Source organism: Manacus candei, unplaced genomic scaffold (assembly GCF_025592945.1).
Source record: "Manacus candei isolate 608988 ecotype Guabito, Panama unplaced genomic scaffold, ASM2559294v1 h1tg000011l, whole genome shotgun sequence".
NCBI classification, from domain to species: Eukaryota; Metazoa; Chordata; class Aves; order Passeriformes; family Pipridae; genus Manacus; species Manacus candei.
In genome coordinates, this window is record NW_026138059.1 from 15,133,260 (window position 1) to 15,153,226 (window position 19,967).

The 19,967-nt window shown below is 38.7% G+C and overlaps 1 protein-coding gene across 2 annotated transcripts in view; it reads right to left on the minus strand.

The window, feature by feature from the left end:
• DST (dystonin) overlaps positions 1–19,967 on the minus strand; it is a 307,129-nt gene that overhangs the window by 281,619 nt on the left and 5,543 nt on the right. For both annotated transcript variants that reach the window (XM_051777805.1, XM_051777809.1), the window contains exon 3: positions 10,003–10,191. In XM_051777805.1, coding sequence (XP_051633765.1) covers positions 10,003–10,191 — 189 coding nt within the window. The remainder of the gene's footprint in view (positions 1–10,002; positions 10,192–19,967) is intronic.

A 19,967-nucleotide genomic window follows, 5' to 3' on the forward strand; every position in this document is an offset into this window, starting at 1 on the left:
TATGCTCTCCGTGACTGGCTCAGCCGTGCTCAGCTAGCAAGAGGAAGAAGCTGTATGATCTAAATGCAGAGAGGACAAACACCGGAACCGTCATGCTGGAGGAAAGGGCTATAGAAATACACCGGGACTGACAGCCTGAGGGACAAACACAGAGACTGTCAGAGTCTGGGAGCTGCAGCCGAAAAGCATTCAAGAGAGCAGCAGACTGTGGATAAAGACTAGAGGAGAAATGGACTTGCAAGGTAACTGTTGGGACTAGTAACCACCACTGCTGGAGAGAGTGGATCAGGGGAGAGCTAAGGATCTGACACACTGGCAGGAAACTGCTATTGCCTCAGCAAAAGGCTCTGAACAAGGTATTTGATTAACAAGGAGGGGAGGAACTGTGTGTGCGAATGTGTCAGAGAACAGACAAGGACCAAGGAATGGAGTATGCAACCATAGGCCACAGGAGACACAGAAATCAAAGAGAATGGTTGAACAAGTGCCTCAGAGCAATGAGAGGACTGACTAGGTGAGCGTGGGAAGGGCTGTGACATGGAGGAGTGAAACAAGAACTAAAAGTGAGAGCAGAAGGGCAAAGGTCAGCAGAGGAGTGAGGACTGGACAGTGAGGAAGGAGCTAGTGGTGGAGCAGAGGCAGGTCAGGAGAAGGCTGGAGGAGACATGGCAGAAGGAGCCATATTTGGGAAGAATGAGCACAGGAAAGCACATTCCCCTAAGGAGCGTGGTAGGAAACAGAAATTTCACCCCAATTCCAACCATTAGCAAACATCTGAGAGTTCCTCTAGAAAAAAATACCTGTTCCCCTGTGTTAGTGATTCATATAGAGGAATACAAGTGTCATCAATCTCTCCCTGAAATCCAACAGTAGAATTTTATGCAGTGTAGTTGAAGTGTCAAAAACTGTCTATAAGCTACACAACAGAGCTTTGTTTTTATGTTTTTAACAACATTATGAAATTAAACACAAAGTTCCTGTTAAAATACTTTCCTTAAGGCTGCAAAGTTAAGCACTAAAATGTTACCGGATTCCATATTTAAGGTTCACCATGCAGCCTTAATTCAGCCTGCTTATTTTTAAGTCATGATGCAGTCATAATGACGTGATCGTATACTATTACATCCTCAGTGTCTTTCTCTTATTCAGTGCAAATGATGGGTGATATTCACTCCATAAACAGTTATTCAGTGTTTTGTTTTGTGATCCTCAGTTCAATGGGCAGCCTCAGAATTTAACTTACTCCATGCTATTTAAATACTGGTGTGAAGAAGAAATTATTATTTCATAGACTGTTTTGCGCTGCTTATTACTACAGTAGTATCTGACTGCTTCACTCCCATTACACAGCATGCAAAATGAAACCAGGAGGTCAATTTTGTTACCTAGGTGAAATTGAGATGCCAGGGATCTGACTTTTAAGAGTTATAAAAATTATGTATCAGTAATATTCAGACTACAGCATACATGGAGTTTAGTGGTGAATGGCAGCTTAAGAACTTCTATAAACCCAACAACATGCTTTGTCAGGCATTTAGAAAATGGAAGATAAAAAAATGTTTTAAGCCAGTTGTTCAGCACATTCACAGTAACCTTGTGCCCACCCTTCAATCTCCAAGGCAACACTTCCTGCTTTTTAAAAGAAATAAGAGATCCTCTCTCTTCCTGCAATCTCCTGTTTTATTCATTTACACACTTTACAACTTCTTCAGCAAAACTCCTACACATAAGAGTCATCCTAAGAGCACTTCCATCCTGTGATGAATATAGAGTACATTCCATGAAAAACCAGTACACCATCATACCATTAAAGTCCATATGACAACGCAGATGCATAATCCTCTGAGTTAAAACTGCATGTATAACCTTAATTCCAGTGCTTCATAATATCTGAAGGCTTGCCTCTGCCAAACTATTCTTTTAACATCATACCCATGTGTAAATACAAATGGATAAGGGAGTCCCTTGCTATATAAAGATGTACTTTTTATGTACCATAGTAGGATGTTACACAATACAACTGTGGCAGTGAAGGAAAAGGAAACATCTGCATTTAGACTATAATTACTACGCATTTGTGAGACAATTACTGGCCATTTTAAGTTGTGCAAACAACACTATCAACAAGATCAGAGCTGATAAATTTTTTTTAACCTACCTTCAGCTACTGTATAGAATTTATCGTTTATAATCACTTACATAAAATGTTTTTTTCCTACAGTTAAGACCACTAGCACATTTTAGCAGCTTAGGTTTATATTACTACCTCTCACAAAAGGACACTGGGATCTAAAAAAGAAAAATTCTGAACAGTTAAAAATTGAATTTCTCAGTGAGGCTATGCTGCATGCATATAGTAAAATGTTATCAGTGAACACAGAATCCCAATTAATACAAATGATGGCAAGATGACAGTGGCAAAAAACCCCCTATTAGATATTTTTCAAGCCAGAGTTTTACAGCTCTATTTCTTTGACACAACAGCTGAAGAATTTTTTATCTCCTTTGCTTCTAATTTAGTAGCAAGTTAGTTTCTGCTCCAAGGACCAAGAGTGCACTTTGACCCTCTTTCAGCACTTTAGGTCAAAGTGGGTCAGAATGGTTTAAGCTCTCATCCCATTTTCAGTAAATAAGCATTTGCCCTGGGAATGAAAATTGACTCAGACAAAAATTGTATAGAATCAGCTCACCTATCAAGACAAATCCTGCTACATTAGAGGGCTTTGCCCATAGGTGTAGGATGATTTGCAACAGTGTATAGAAAAATAACGTAGATTTGATATGATTTTCAAACACATAACTTTAAATCTAAGTAAATACATTCAAAACAATCATGATCTTCCACCACAGGCGACAATCAATTCAAATGACCTTAACTTTCCAAATAAGAGCTAGCACTGAAGTCAGTTAAGGGGCTCTAAATATGGATTTGTACTGTTACTGCTATGTCATTTTACATGCATGTGTCATCAATAACTATTAGCACTGTTGCCATTAACTTCTTTCTTTTGCACTATGCCTGATAGCTGTAGTAACTCATCTACAGGAAAAAAAAGTCACTAGGAAGACAACAATAATTTTAAATCCCAGACCTAATTCTTAGCATATCACTATTGTGTTTTAGGAAAAAGTAGTTATTGTAAAATTGTAATGCTATCACCTCCCTGGACTAGTGAAACTCATGGCAATACACCTTCAAGAAATCCCTTCAAAAGCCTAAACTGCTTAGGAGCTGGGCAAAAGGAGTGGAAGAAATGGGCAATGCAATGGATGAGCTTCAGGGTGGAGAGGGAAAAGCAGCCAAGAGGAAATCTGGAGCAGGCAACAAGGGAGGAGGTCACAGAAGCTGGAAGAACAGTGGGAAAATGAACTTTCTGGGAAAAACAGTTTATGAAGAATATGTCAGTGAGGAGTTACTTGTTATGAGAAGAGCAGTAATACAACAGTCCAAAAAAAAAGGTGTAAACAGTCTCTTGTGTGTAGGTCTGGAAAGAGAACTAGCTTTGAAGTCAACCTAAGGGCCACTGAAGACTTTCTCTTTATTTCAAAGGTGACTGGATTTAGCATTTATAGTCATATTTGCAAAGATCCTATGCACCTAAAATAGATTCCTTGAGGTATTTTAAAAAATGTTTAAGATGGCTAGATGCTTAAATCTTATTAAAAACTTTATGAAACAATCACTTAATAAACTGTCAAGAGCTCCTCAAAATCCCCATCAATATCCTTTAAGTCTTTGTCCTGGTTTCAGCTGTCATAGGGCTTTTTGCTTCCTAGTAGCTGGTACAGTGCCGTGCTTTGGATTTAGGGTAAGAATAATGTTGATAACACACTGATGTTTTAGTTGTTGCTTACCAGGGCTGACACTACGTCAAGGACTTTTCACCTTCTCATGTTGCTCGCCCAGGACAGCTGACCCCAAAGGATGAAGGGGATGTTCCATACCATCTGGTGTCATGTAGAACAATAAAACTGGAGGGGAGTTGGCTGGAGGGTGGCAGCCTCCTGTTCAGGGACTGGCTGGGCATCAGTTAGCAGGTGGTGTGCAACTGCATTGGGCATCACTTGTTTCATATATTCTTTTATAATTATTATTATTATTTTCCCTTCCTTTTCTGTCCTATTAAACTGTATTTATCTCAAACCACAAGTTTTACCTTTGTCTTATTCTATCCCCCATCCCACTGGGGGGGTGTGAGCGAACAGCTCTGTGGTGTTTAGCTGCCTGACAGGTTAAACCATAGCAGTCATAAAAATGAAAAAAATGCAGTCCTTGTTTCCCTTTTTATATACATTAACATGTTCTCTGTGTTTCTTCATTATGGATATGCTCAAATGGTCCTGAGAGAGGACATGTGTGTGTGTGTGTGTGCACACGTGCATGCACAGTCTGGTAGCTCGCAGCTGTGTCGTACATTTGAGAACATTAATATAATCACAGAATATGCTGAGTTGGAAGGGACCCACAAGGATCATCGAGTCCAACCCTTAGTCCTGCACAGGACCATCCCCAAGAGTCACACCATGTGCCTGAGAGTATCATTCAAATGCTTCTTGAACTGTGTCAGGCTTGGCGCTGTGACCACTTCCCTGGGGAGCCTGTTCCAGTGCCCAACCACTCTCTGGGTGAAGAGCCTTTTTCTAATATCTAACCTAAAACTCCCCTGACACAACTTCAGGCCATTCCCTTGGCTCCTGTCACTGGTCACCACAGAGAAGAGATCAGTGCCTGCCCCTCCTCTTCCCCTCACAAGGAACTTGTAGACTGCAATGAGGTTTCCCCTCAGTCTGCTCTTCTCCAGACTGAAAAGACCAAGTGACCTCAGCCACTCCTCATATGGCTTCCCCTCAAGGCCCTTCACCATCTTTGTTGCCCTCCTTTGGACACTCTCCAACAGCTTAATGTCTTTGTTATATTGGGTGTCCAAAACTGCACACAATATTCAAGGTGAGGCTGCCTCAGTGCAGAGCAGAGCGGGACAATCCCCTCCCTCAACCGGCTGGAAATGCTTTGCCTGATGCCCCCCAGGACACGGTTGGCCCTCCTGGCTGCCACAGCACTGCTGACTCATATTCAACTTGCCGTTTACCAGGATCCCCAGGTCCCTTTCTGTGGCACTGCTTTCCAGCATCATGTTAAGAAAAATGCTGAAAGTGAAAGATGGTATGATAATGTTTTGCCAAGTTTGCTTCTAAATGCAATTCACAGGAGACAAAATCCAACACTAGCAGATGTCTCCAAAAGAAAGACGATATGAATGCAATCTATAGATTAAATAGGTAACACTTGGAATTAACCAAGTCTTGTGCAGGGTGATGGGTAATATTTGCTTGTTGTCTTTATTAGGTCATTGAAATAGCACATAAAGGACACATGATACTGGAAAACTAGTAAATAACAGCAAAGTAAGAATAAAAGGAAATTAACAAAATGAAATAGCGATTATTTAAGGAGACATATTAAAACCTTCTAAAAAGCCCTGTAGAACAACTTCATCCATGTGAAATAATTCATCTCAGGTAGGTTAAGTGTCCACTAACACCCGGAATTCTTCTATAAATTATTTGGTATGAGATGTTTAAAAAAAACTCCAAAGTGGTTTTTATACAGAATTGTAATACTGGTTTTCCCATAAGTTTTAAGGCTTAAACACATAAAAGCAAAAACCAGGATAGCTGAATAAGACCATGAATGGGACAACTCATGGCTTTACATGCATTAAAAACTGATTTAGGTTTGCTTTCATGGTTTCTTCAACAGGGTCTTTACACTGAAAGTTTCACTTCAGCTACCTTGGGAGTAGCCTCAGTGGAGCCAAATGAAGCTGCTCATATCGGTTGTTTTTTTCCACATGTGACCTCCCAGACATCTGACCTCCTTCAGGTTTCCATGTAGCAACTTGTAGCAATGCTGCACCCACCCCTAAGGAGCTAAATTGCTGCAGCAAAGGTCAGTCTTAATTAATTAAAAATAGGTTCATTAGGAGACCCCAAGGGATACCTGCAAGCATCAGTGCTTCTGAGATCATTATTTGTCATCAGTTTATTCTTTGTAGGTTACTTCAGAGATACTTTTTTTAACACTATTCCATAGATAATCCCCTCAATATATGCTGTTGCTACACTTCAGGGGCACAACAGACCAATAACTCTGGATGTGTAAAGTACAGGGATTTGAGAAGAAACAGGGATTTCACATCTGAAAGTGAAGCAACCAGATTTATTTATGCCCCAATCTCTGTAGTCTCACCTGATGCATATCTTACAATGATCTTGTGATGACAAACACAAGTGTAAATTTTGATACATGTCATGATCTTAAATAATCCTTGGTGACTGCATGAGTTGGGCAGTTTGATATCTCCATTGTTTAACAATGGAGATATCAAAAGATGCTGCTTTGATGGCATCTCTTTTCCACTATGTTTGTAGACATACAGGTGAAATTAGAATTTGGCAGAACTGTATGTCTAACTGACTCCACAGCTCAGGAGCCACATTTGTTTATACAAACTCAAGGCTATCTTTTGTTCCAGCCCAGCACAAGGTGTGGGGGGAGAAATGTTAATAATTTGCAGAGTCTTGTACTTTTACTTCAGAGCAGACCACTATTTAAAACATGGATAATATTTGCAAAATGCTTGTAATAGAACCCTTAGTTTAAAATTTGCCCTGGAGAAGTATTGCTATGCAGCAGCAAGCTCATGACAGGAGACTTTTGTGCATCCTTCCACACCTTCAGAAAATTTAACTACCTTTACAGAGTCAGCTACCCAATTCATGAAAGGAGTGATATATAACACTCCTTTGACTTGCACGAAGTCATGCTAAATTAAAGAACACAGATGTGTTTCTTCTCAAGAGTTCTCTGTTGTGTTCAAAAACTCAAAGCACGCTCCAGTAATAGGTATCTTTACTCTCCTCAGTGTGAAGCTGATGTAAAACTGTCACCTATAGAGAATGTCAGCACAAAAAATACAGCCACCAATGAGAGGGTGACCTACAGGGCACAAAATAGAACAATGTGCCTTGAAAGGGGTAAGCTTCACAGCACTATGTTCATGTTGCACCAAATAAGATGAGTAAAAAGTGAAAATGGCTATAAACTCTGTACAGTAAGAATTGGTATTAGCACAAAATGTATTTAATGTCCTCATTAATGACCTGGAAGGTGAAAAAAAAAAAATGAAATTTTCAGAGAAAACTGAAGTTTATTTCTGCAAACATCTGCTTGTGCAGATTTTCAAGAGGAGCAATTATTGTCTTCAGCAGGATTACTCCCATCCACACAATTACACCTAATTTAGTTCTGACAAGATCAGGGACTATGCTGGAAAGATCTCAGATTGCTATGCAGGAAGCGAGAAATAATACAAGCAAATTCAGATAATTATAGCACCAGCCAGGAAACTGAAAAACAAGACTTAGGCACAACAAAATCAAACAAATACAAAATGGTGTAAATTAGCAGGAATAAGAAAACCCAGCATCTAAACATCCACCAAAACTTTTCACGAAATATCTAAAAAGTCTTCAAGCATGCATCTTAATATAGCAACAAAGCAGGCTAACATGTTTTCGGATTGATTACTCAAAAATTTCCTGGAGCAAAGAAAAGCTTTCCAGAAGACTGTTTTATAGTTACTTTGGAGATACCTTTCTTTTCAGAAAATAGGGACAAAAAGGCATGAGTAGAGGGAAAACAAAACTGAGAACTGTTTCATGAGGAGAAACTGTCTTCTGGTTAGCAGACATCATACATCATTTTTTCAAGTGATGACTAAGCAGAATATGGCCATACCTGCCTACAAATATTTCTGTAATATGAACTTCAAGACAACAGATTATTTATTTAAAGTGGTTCAGGTGGGCAGAGCTAGGAATAACAGGGGAAAAAGAGAAAGAAATTATGCAGACTAACAAGAGTATTTCTGGCACTGAATCACGGAAAACTCCACAAGGCCAAATGAAGGCCAAAAGTCTCTGAGCTTTGAGACATTGAAACAAAGTGGGATGAAGATGTGCCAAACTGCGAGATGGACGATATTGTGATTGCCTGGAACTTCACAATGCTGCGGAGATTTGTCATGGCGTAAACCTTATTCACTCTGTCACCATGGCATTAATAATACATTCAGAATAACTTACAATGTCCATGAGAAATTAAATTGGTGACTTAAGTTTTCTGGATTGTAGTCTAATAAAGATAATGATTTATTCTTTTTCTGTAGAAATGTGAGTTCATCAAGGCTGTAGAAGGAAAGGCTATCAAAAGAACTGCATAATGCTGCATAAAAGATACACTGCAAAAGCAATTTCAAGGCGGTGACATAATGGTGACAGCACTAAGAGAAGTTTTCTCTAAATCTGAGATTTATTACTACTTCAGTGGTAGGTCTTGTCAGACACAGCAGACACATGAAACAAGAGGAAAGTGAAGTTATATACTAACACCGAACATTTTCTACTCTTACACTTCTTTCTTTTGCTGGTCCTGAAGCCCCTGATGTGTTACTGACTTTGGGGGACAGCAGGGTTTTCTTAGCTTCAATAATCCATTATTCAAAGCCTGTTTTGCTGCTTACACCATTTATACAGTTTTAGCTCTTTAATTCAGCAGCACTGATGCTCTTTTTCCAATGTTGTTAATCAGTGGTAGTTAGTAACAGCCTAAGCAATTACAGGCAGGCATAGGCCTACCATGGAAAAAATTATGAACAACTGAACTGAAAAGGGAATTAAAAAAACCAATAGGAGTGACATGGAAAATAATAGAGGAGATGATAGAAGAGATTAAAGAAGGACAACATAGCAGGGAGAGGACCAGAAGTGAATAATGAACAGAGGAGAGCCTGGTGGGAGGCTGGAGACCCAGTAAGAATTACAGAACTAGACAAAATGGTCTAGAGAGCAAAATAGGATGGGAGTGAAAGGGAGATGGTTGAGAAGAAAGGACGATCAGATCCTTTAAGAAAAGCAAAAAATGAATCCATCAGGTCAAATTAAACCACAGAATCTTGAGCACTCTAAAGTAAATTATAAGTAGAAACATGAGAGAACAGAGGAAACTGGGGAGTAGTGGAGTGAAAGCAGAGAAATGGAATGGATCAGCTAATAAGTAAAAATTCTAGCAGTTGTTGGCAGCTCTGGCTTTCTTTTCTTTGCACAAGTTTCTTGCTCTCTCTGAGGCAATGTAATTCCACTAAGGAAGGCTTTCTCAAACTATCTTCAGACCTCATTGATAATTTTTGGTGTTCAATTACCACCAGTCTAGGAAGGTTCAGTTAGACTGCAGCAACATCAAGATAATATTTTTTAGGGTATGCTCAATATCATTTTAATAATACTGACTTAGTAGAAGTATTTCAAGCCCCTTCATATTGGCACAAATAAATTAGTCAGAAAATGCATCAAAGCAGTGAGCTCTCATTAATAAAAGAAAAGCATTATGTCTGCAAGACATAATATGTCTTCATGCACATTTACATTCGGAACTGTATGTTTCAATGAATTGTCATATTTCCACACAAAAAGGGCGTTATCAGTATTAATAGAACTGGACATAGATCAAGTTGAGAAGCAAAGAATGATAAGACTTCATCTAAGTTTTGTTGAGCAGAAAGATTATAAATACTCTATAAAGCAGAAGAGACCTCAAAATTGGATCCAGTAATAAGATTTCATATAAATCGGGTTCAGTACATAGCACCTCTGATAAATCTGAGTGAGGAATTTCAATAACATACATATGCGCTATAAAAACCTGTTTACTAATATCACTATAAACTATCAAATTAAATATCTTATTTGAATATTGACTGTAGACTGAATATTAAATAAAAATATCAAAATTCAAAAAACATTCTTCTTATGCTGAACATAAGAACTGAAAAGATTTTTAAACTGAGGAACAGAATATGGATAGCCCAAAAAATAGAATTGTATCACATGACTCTCTAATATACTTTGAGTGCTATTTATCCCTAAAGGTAGAATACTTACAGGCTTTCGAGTTGGGGTAACTTGAACAGAATGGTAAAATTCTGGTTGGACTCGGCTGCTTTTCTTGATTTTCCTTTTTCTTACAGAAGTTTCCTGCTCACTTAGATGGTGAGCTTCCACTATAGGTTGTGTTTCCTCAAGGCGAGGTGCTACACGTCTTCGAGCATGACGAGGACTTGACCTAAAGCCCTGTAACAGAAAAAGGCATCATCGTGTTTGGCATCTCCCCGAATGGAGCCATGTGACATCAGCAAAATCACACAGGATCTTAACAACGACTTGATGTACAGGCATGCTCACCTTACATTAATGGAATGTCCATATATACTGCATGTAACAATAAAGAGATGTTGCCAAGTGCTGTTAATATCACATATGTTTTATATTTCTAAATCACATGTATTATTGATACAGCTAGTACCAGTAACTCCTGTTGCTTTTCTTTATAAGCTCATACTTTTAGTTATAAATAACTAAATAGTTCTAATTTAAAAATTATAATTAAAATTTTCCAGGTTAATTCTTGGCCTCACGAGAAATTGTTTTAGGGAGTGTGAGCTTCAAAGGTGCCTTTTTTTTTTCCCTAAGACTGAAAATGAAGAAAAATTGGTAGATGGCAACAATTATAACCAACATTTCTTGTTAAGAGTTCAGATAGTGCTAGAGTTTGGGGAAAATCTTACCATTTGGAATAAATAATTAAGACAGAGTGATGTCTTTCATTATCATCTGAGAAATACAGATATATTTGGCCAAATTAATAAACTCAGGAAAAGCTGCCCTTCAGAAATGCTTTTCAGAGGCTTGCTGAGAAAACCTCTGAGCAACATCCAAAACCGTTCATGGCCTTATAGAATTTCATTCCTTTAATGGCAACATGTATCATGCTATCCCTCTATTGCTACCTGCAGAGCATTTACAATGAGAATTCTCTCATTTTATTGAGTCCCCTCATGAGCATGCACAGGGCCTGACATGCATCATTTGTACTGAATACAATGTTGGTTAATATTAAACTTGGCCAAGTCATAATATCCATTCATTTAGTCACATCAGCTTTCAGATTAAGTGAGCCAAATCTATGTCCTTAGTGACAGTCTGCAGTTTAAAGGCTGCATTTCCTTTCAAAACTAAGAATAGATGCAATAATTCCTAATTTTCTACCTTCTTTTCTTCTAGGTAAATATCTCTGCTGAAGTCCTTATGTAAGAAAGCCAACATTCAGAAATGGCTGGTCCATGTAAAGATTCAAACTTCTCCATGGTTAGATTTTAGATAAAACTCAAGAAATTTGTATTGTGAATCTAAATATCCTGAATTCCTACCAGCAGAAAACTAGTGAGAACAATACATTTCCATATAAACCTGCTGGGTTTTTTTCCCCCATTCCCTTAGCTTTTGTGTTTTCTGGAGGTTTTTGCCTTTTTTGTTGTTGTTTTAATTAAGAAATCAGCATAGCAAAGTTATGCTAAAATGCTGTTCTGAAGCAATCAAAAGTAGATGTATGGCTCTGTGAAAACGGGATTTACTTGTCTAATGTTCATGAGACTGCAAGGGAGGACAGCAACACTCTGTTCTGGACACTCAGACAGACAGACAGGTATCTTGGTTATTTAAAGGTGTTCTCCATTAAGTAAATATATCTTTAAATGGCCAAAACACACAAACACATATTTACATACACATGCTAGTGATTGCTACAGATACACATGGCATGCAACAGATGATGTGAAAAGGTGAAGTGACATGGTGAAGTAAATTCCAGGTAACAACCTTCTACTCCTGAACACTGGAGAAGAGGGACAGGAATAGAGCCCAGCTTTACTTAGTCAGTCTGGGAGGTTCATATATGTGGTGCAACAGGGCTATGAAATACATATGATGCAAAGGTACGGACAAAATTTCTTCAGTCTTTTTTTATGATCCCTCTTACTCTACTGAAGCAATAGAATTGTTCAGACTACAGGTAGGGACAGACTTTGACACCCTGTATCATAATGGAATCCATATCAACCAAAGCAAGCAGCACAGTGAAAGTCACTGCACCAGAAGATCTGCACAGGTTTAGGAGGATCTCCAAAGATTCAGAGATGTAGATCTGTGAAACGCTCTGCCACACTATTGCGATGACAAAGCTTACTGCCTCATTTTGTTTCTACACTGTGAAATAGCTAACAGATACTTACAATTGTATCATTCAACGTGATACCAGGGACTATTCGGGATAACAGGGAAAAATACAACACAGGGAGCCTACTATTACAGAGCTTACTGCTCATGGAAATTTTCTTTTAGAAAAAATGTTAGTGTGCATCAGGGATTATTCCATACTAAATTAAAATATTCCTCAAGAGACTAAAATACCCAACAAATATATTCCAAATTCTGAAATCAAAATAGATTTTCTAAATGCATTATTGTTCATTCACACATAATGGCTACTGGCTGAAGCTTTGTGATATACCCTGCACTGCAGCTGCTCCCTCACCACACTCCCATTAGCCAGATAAAACTCTTCTGGAAAGTATGTTTATGTAACAGAAGCATTGATAGAAGCTAAGCAGCTCTGTAAGTGCTCAGAAACACATGCCAGATAGGGATTTAAGAATGTGAATCTGTCTCACTGAGTGGCTTCACCTCAAAATATGTCAAGGTTCACTGATTAAGTATTATGTTTCAATATGAAAAAGTCACCTGTGACCTAGAACAATCTGTTTGTAGACAGTGCTTTGCCTTGACATTTTATATATTTTTCTCTTTTGCTGTTTATTACTAACAGGAAAATGGGATCTTTATCTCTTTAAGAGCTCATCTGCTTCTGTTTGCTGAAGCTTATTCTTCTCTTGAAGTCATAATCTGCCTGCAGTAACACAAATGGTTGCTGTGGGGAGGATTATAATGTGATAAAGGCAGAAGATCTTGATTTCAGGTGGAAAATTAATTCCGTATCAACAAAGATAACGTTGCAAGGGCAGAGTCCTCAGACCAAAACCCAAAATGCTTACTCATTCCCGCAATGAGACTTTGCCAGAACGAAGACCCAAATCTGGAAATTTTCAAAATTTGGTAGTCAAAAATGAAAATAGGAGTCAAAAGTGATGTAAATTACGGAAGCTGCTACTCTTATGATCACTGCAAAACTAGAATGGCCAGTAATTCCATCTAAGCAGTGAAGTGAATAGAAGCTTTTTGTGTCATCTCTGTTATTTATCCTTCAGTTTAGCCCAGAATTGAAAACATCATATTAATACAGCAGTCAAAATAAAAAATGTGGAAATCACAAAAATATCTCTTTGGCAAAGACAGCACTATTTTAAATGTCAGTCAGTGCTCACAGAAGAGCAGAAAAATGTTACAAAATATGCAGGGAAACACAGTACATCACCTGAGACCAAATTACTGAGGAAACGCTGGAGATTTTAAAATCACACTGATAATACAGTGAGGTTGCTCTAACACCATTAAGCAATTTGTAATTTCCACTATCATGTGAATGCTGTGTCACTGGGCAGTGACAAACTTTTTCTTGTTCTTTGTGCTGGAAGGGAGTTGCTCATTACTAGACCCTACTGCCTGACTCATTTTTGTGCCTGTAAAATTCTGAAACAAGGCAAACCAAACAGAACTCCAACTATGTATTTTAGAAAATCTGTCTTCCAAAAACTAAAATAGCTGCACAAATATTTACACTAAAGTAAACTAAACTTCCTTAAAGAAACAACACAGATGATCACCAGAACCAGTTTTAGATATATCAGAGGAAGACAAGAGGCAAACTGAACCTGGGATTATCTTCTCTCTGAAAGCATTCATGTGCATCCTTCCAGTTAGAGTCTGTTTGAATCCCTGAAGAATGATCTCCCTAATCAGTCAGCAGGAATAGAGGTGTCTCTGGAGGCTGTTGCAGAGCCAAAGCCTAGTCCACCTGCTCTCGAGGGAATTTTGCTGTCTGAGGAAGCAGGCTAGGGAAATCAGCCTCTTTTACCTGAAATTCATCCTTTAAAGTCTTCTCTGAAATTGTGGGGTGGGCTTTTTTTTCCTGGAATGAAGTGTGATAATATTGAAAGAACCTATTCTGTCTATCTTTACACCCAGATCAATGATGACTGTTGCCAGCCTGGGCACTGCATGCCAGAGAACACTGTGTAAAATTACTTTCACCGTAAGGTGTTCTGTAAAAAAATATCTTCTTATCCAGCCAAGTTTTAACTTTACATCTCTGATTCAGTGACCAATTTCTTGTCTATAGAAACAGGTGTGGGTTTCCTCTGACCAAAGTTCATCAGACCTCCCCTCCCTGGGTTGCCTTTTGACCCACAGAAGCCAGCAGGGCAGATGAACCATTCCTTAACAGAACCTATTTCTCTACCTGTAATGGGAGTTCAGGTTGACTACTTTACTTATAGACATCCCTACTGTCAGTATCCAAAATTAGATAGGATGGATCAATCCTATGATGGTTAGGTTTTGGTCTGCCTCCAATACAGTATTCATCATTCCATAGATATTTTATCATCAGACTTCCTCTTATTTTCCTCCTTCTACATGAAATTATTCTGGTCTCTTCTATATTTTTTTTTCTTCTGAGATGTTTACATTTCCTTATTCACAGACATCACTCTTGCTGGATCCCTGCAATTCAGCACACTACTCTATATAAATCCATATTACTGATATATATAATAGTAGAACATTTCCCATCTCTTCTTTCTGATGAGGCTGTACATCTAAAAGTGGTCTTCACTGAACTGTCAGAACTCATTCAGAAGTCCCTTTCTGGAGACCATAAACCTAAAAATAAAGAAAGAGGCTAAAGACTTTTCTCTTTAATATACTCAACCTTGCATTTCTGAACATCATTTGTCTGTTTATTTGCCCTATTTCTTCAGTGTGGTCTGGTATTTGATAACCAAGTACGTCATATTCTGCTATCCTTGTTATGTTTTTGCTTATTCTCATTCCCAATTCATCCATCATAAAAAACAGGAATTTGAAACATCCTAAAAAACTTGTCTAATTTTGCCTTATTTTTTTTTTAATTTACAGAAAAGTATATTTTGCATAATGTGTTGAACCTTTTTCTTTCACTGTCTTAGTTTTTCTGTATTTATTTTAATTCTTTGTCTGGTACTTGAATAGCACCATATGAATACATCAGTGCTATCCCATGTGTGCATTATTGCTTTAGTGATATGAATCTCTGACTTATCCATTCTTTCAATGCACAATTGTATTAATTCACCAGATCCTTTTCCTCTCCATTCTAGCTTCTACTAACCCTACTGCCTTCATCATACATTATCTATTATTTTTGTGCTTGATAAGAAACCATATTCAGTTTTCATTTTTTCCAGTGTATAAGTATTTTATGTAGAATATATTGGATGATCTTGAACCCAACCTTTCTAGCCAGTATGTGTTTTCAGAATCAACAAACATTAATATCATGAAGGTAAGAGTGCATTATCTCACATCCAGCTATAATCAACAGAAATCTTTGCATTAACTTCAGTGGGCACTGGACTGCAGCCCAGTTTACCTTCTGGCAGAACTTCAGTAAATCACAGAAAAAGTGCTAGCTAGCATCAAGTCATAATTCAATGACAACAGAACTCAACTCCGTTTGCAAAGGCACGTACAGATATTTGAATAAGTCCTGTAGATTAATGCACTTTTTAAGGTGCACTAATGAATATTAAAGCCAAAAGAAGCTCAGATAGGATAGCCAACCTCATGTGCTTGCTTTTAAGGTTTTTGACAGTGGTTGTATGTGCATGAGAATTGTCATCTATTACCATTGTCAATTAATGGCCTCAAGAAACACTTTTCAAATTGTCAGTTACCGCCTGTTTAAAGCTTGAAACTTTGATTTATATGCAACCTACAACATCTTAGAGCCTGAGCCATTCGACTGCATGGTATCAAATCCGTTCTCAAGATGTCGGTGTTCTCAGCTGTTTTGCAGTCAGGCTGAAACAGAATTAAACCCTATAGTTGGAGTACCTACTTGAACTAAAAAGGCAGGTTTAATTCAATAACTTTATTGTATGAAATTCCCCTGCACACTGAAAGAGAAAAATCTGAGATTCTATCTGCTACAAAGAGAAACATATATATATATATATATATGCATCTATATTGTAAGAATAGTTTCAAAAAGTGACCAAGATTGCATTATTCTCCTCATTCCTCTTCCATAGTGATTTCCATCCCAAATACCATCAGTTTACAAAGAAATAAAAAAAAACAAAACACAACATTTATTTAACTGCCAGTTCTGCAAGTTCAACCCAAAATCCAAGATTCAAGTTAAATTCTCTGAGCTATTTATACATCCTCTTTAAAAGTGAAGATCGCTAAGTAATGCAAAGTCTTAATTTTCTATCACAGGAAGATTATCTACAGTCACTGACTGTATTACTTCACAAACACTCAAGGAGGATTCAACTGCATTTGATTCTATCAGGATTCTTTCTTAATTCTATCAGGACTGAAAAAACAGACTGCAACCTTTTTTTGTGTGTGTGTGGTTCTCTTGATTTTATTTTTTTAATCTTGCAAAGGGTTATTCCTATAAAGATCTGAATCAGGATTTAAAACATAAAATGTATGATTTTACATTCAATTTCCCATTCCACTCCCTCATTAGCAAGCTTTCGCTGATGCTTCTTCTCATGCCTTATGTTATTTTAGGAGATATTATTCTTATCTTCTAAACCTAAACTCTAAGCAGTGCTGGAACCATTTCTCAAATATTGAAGACTGTGATTTGGCACGTGTCATATTCCAAGATAAGTCCACACATTCAAAGGCATCTAAAGCAATTGTCTTTTACATAACCTGAACAAGATTGCTCTTCCAACGGAGTTCATGAAATAGAACATTAATAACCTGCTTTCCAGTTCATAAGCAAGTACCTGAGTACGTACACAGGAGCCTTTGTGTGAAGCTAGGTTTAGGTGTGAATTTAGAATACAATTTCTAATAACCCATGCTGTGTTACACTTCTATTTTACATGCCGTGTTCGGTTTTTCCTGTCATAAGGTCAGGATTCCAGTCAAGCACAGGTAAGCTGTAACACTAGGAAAATCTGATGATCTGCAAGCAAATAGCCAAATAGCATGCCCAGTCATGCCTCAAGATACCCTTTAAATACTCTTTGCTGTCTAAACCTATAAGCCACAAAAGCTGGCCTGTTCTCCAAGCAGCCCTATCATTGTCTGACAAGAAGGTTTGCAGCTTTCCATGGCTGCCTTGCCTTTGCAATGGTCTGTCCCACTTCCTTCCCTGTTACATCAGCACTGCAAGCCTACAGTAGGAAGGGAATAATTATTTAAGAAAAAAAATAAATCAGAAAACTCCTTAATCAGTAGTCTGCAAGGGAAAGTTTCATTTAAAACATACTAGTGCATTCCCCAAGCATGTCCCTTTTCTACCCCTGATTCCTTCATTTTCCATCTCATCATGTCTCCTTGTCTTGGGCAGTGTCCTGTATACATTAAGAATCTGCCATTAGAAATTAGCTTTAAATATTAAAATATGGTAAGAAGGAGAATAAGAAATAATAGACATTGCTAAAGCATTGCAGTGCTGCACAACATCTAGTACAAAGAAATTACTGTCCTCTGTCCAGTGTGCTTGTTTGAAACAAACCATTAAGAAAATTTATGCTACCACAGCATGTGAAGATGGGTCTGCATTTTTTCAATTATAAAATAGCTGCATAACTGATGGAAGACTTAGCAGGAATATATTAGAAAAAGATATCTAGGCTGGAATTCAGATACCTATTAAGATACCCAGATTCAGATACCAATAGGATACCTGAATGGGTCCCTGCTTCAGCAGCAACTAGATTAAGCTCCTGTTATTACCAATAAAAAATTTAGTTGACGCATTCAGTGAGGCTCAAAGAATCATTCAGCTCATCCTGAAGCAGACACCTACACTAGGTCAGCTGAGCTCTAGCTCTACAGACTATAAGCTGTAAATGCCTACAGTGAGCTTGTTGGGCTGAATGAGAGGATGCTGGTTTTGCAAAGTCACTTTCCAACTCCAACAGCACTTCACATGAAGGAAGGTAGTGGCAGGAGATCAGAAGGGAATGATACCTTGAGCTGGTTGTATCATTTTTTTCTCTCTAGAACATTATGTATTTCAGTACAGTTAATGCTATCAATTTATATAATCATCAAATAAGTCTGTAAGAACTGTGTTTCACTTCCAGTTCGCTCTGCTATCTACCTTGCTGTCCTGAAGCCGAGTGCAGTATTTAAACAGCTGAGTGGACAGGAGAGATAAGGACTTTGGCACAACTTCCAAGAAATGTGCCTTTGCCCAAACATCAACTGCAGTTAGTTTCTGTAGCTGATGTGGTGTTTTCACACTTTAGTGGCAACTCATATTTCATTTCCGCTGATGAGTCAGGAACTGCAAAGCTCCGACTCTCCTTGATGCAAGGCAGTAGGGCACAAGGGAGCACAGCAGGGGCTCAGATACTTTGGATCCACATAGCAGGTACCCAGGCTCACCAGTGAACTAGAAGCGCAAAGAATAAGCATAAAAACAAGGCAGCTTTGCTAGATCTAGGTCTAGAGCAGCTGTCTCAACTGTGAGCCTGACAATATGCTAAAGGATCTCTGCCACACAGTGCTGAGTCCTTGCCCTGGGAGGCTGCAGGAGCCCACGTGCTCCCTCCACAGAGCCTGAGACCCTTCCAGGCTGCAGAGCAAGGGGGGCAGGCTGAGAGGCTGCAGCTCTGCATGTCTGATACGACCAGGCCAGAAAAGCCCAGCTCAGCTGAATCAGATCCTATATGAAAACAGCAAGGTGACTTCACCCTGTGCTCTGCACTTTCTTCCATAGCACATCAAAGGTGCCTCTTCTTAAAGAAGTTTGGGAATGGAAGAGAGTGTGAGTGAGGTTTCCATGCCCTAGGAAAACACACGTAACAGCCCTGGAGCAGCCACAGCTGCTCATGTGGCTTTCTTTCATTTAATACCCTCAGCCTAAAGTGCTGAGCTGTTTCTGAAGGGGCATCCACAACCTCATCTGTCACCCTTATAATCTAACCACAGTAACTGAGAAATCAATGCAGATGATTAAGCTTCTCTTAGCTCTGTGTGGTCTATGGACCCTTGTATTATCCTTTCTGTCCATGTAAAAACAGTTTCTATAGCAGTGCAGATGTGGTAAAACTGAAGTATGACCTCAGCTGCTTTAATTCACAGTTTCAATCTGAGGTTAGTTTAGCTAGCTAGAAGTTCCCATTCTGTACCTTTGTACAATGTGGTTGTTAACAGCCAGATGGCCACAAGCCATGCTCCACCTGCATCCCCTTGAAACCAGGGCTCTGCTTGTGTGTACCAGGAGTGTGCACTGGCATAGAGCACAACAGAAGCTGCAGCCTCATCTAAAACACATTTCCAGAGATAACAGTAGATACTGAGAAGCCTGGATATCTAAATACTTAGATGATAGCTATGAGTTTGTTGGCATAACTGTATTAATGGGAAACTAAAGAGTAAGGACTTTTATGAGGTAGCTTATCTTTATGCAGTGGTTGTCCGTATCCTGTTAGAGAACTGTGGAGATGTGTTCATTTATAGTGCAGGTCCCGAGACCATGCCTGACCACTGATGTGGACCATGACACAATGTCAGTACTTTATCGATGGAGCTAAGAGGAGATCCCCTCAGCATTTCAATGTTCTGCAGGCTGTCAGAAGCCAGAGCAGAGATTCAGACAACCAGAAGGCTATATAAATATGTCAGGCATTTCTACACTACACTTTAGCACAGAGTAGAGGTACCCAAGTTAACTCCTCTGAAGTTAGTTTAGTTCAGGAACCCAAGTGGTCTTGCTGCAGCAACCAGGCAATTGCCATGGTTTTTGATACAATTACCAAACAAGCTGTTCCTCAGCATAGATCAGTGCTTGCTGGGCTATCTAAAGGCAGCACTGC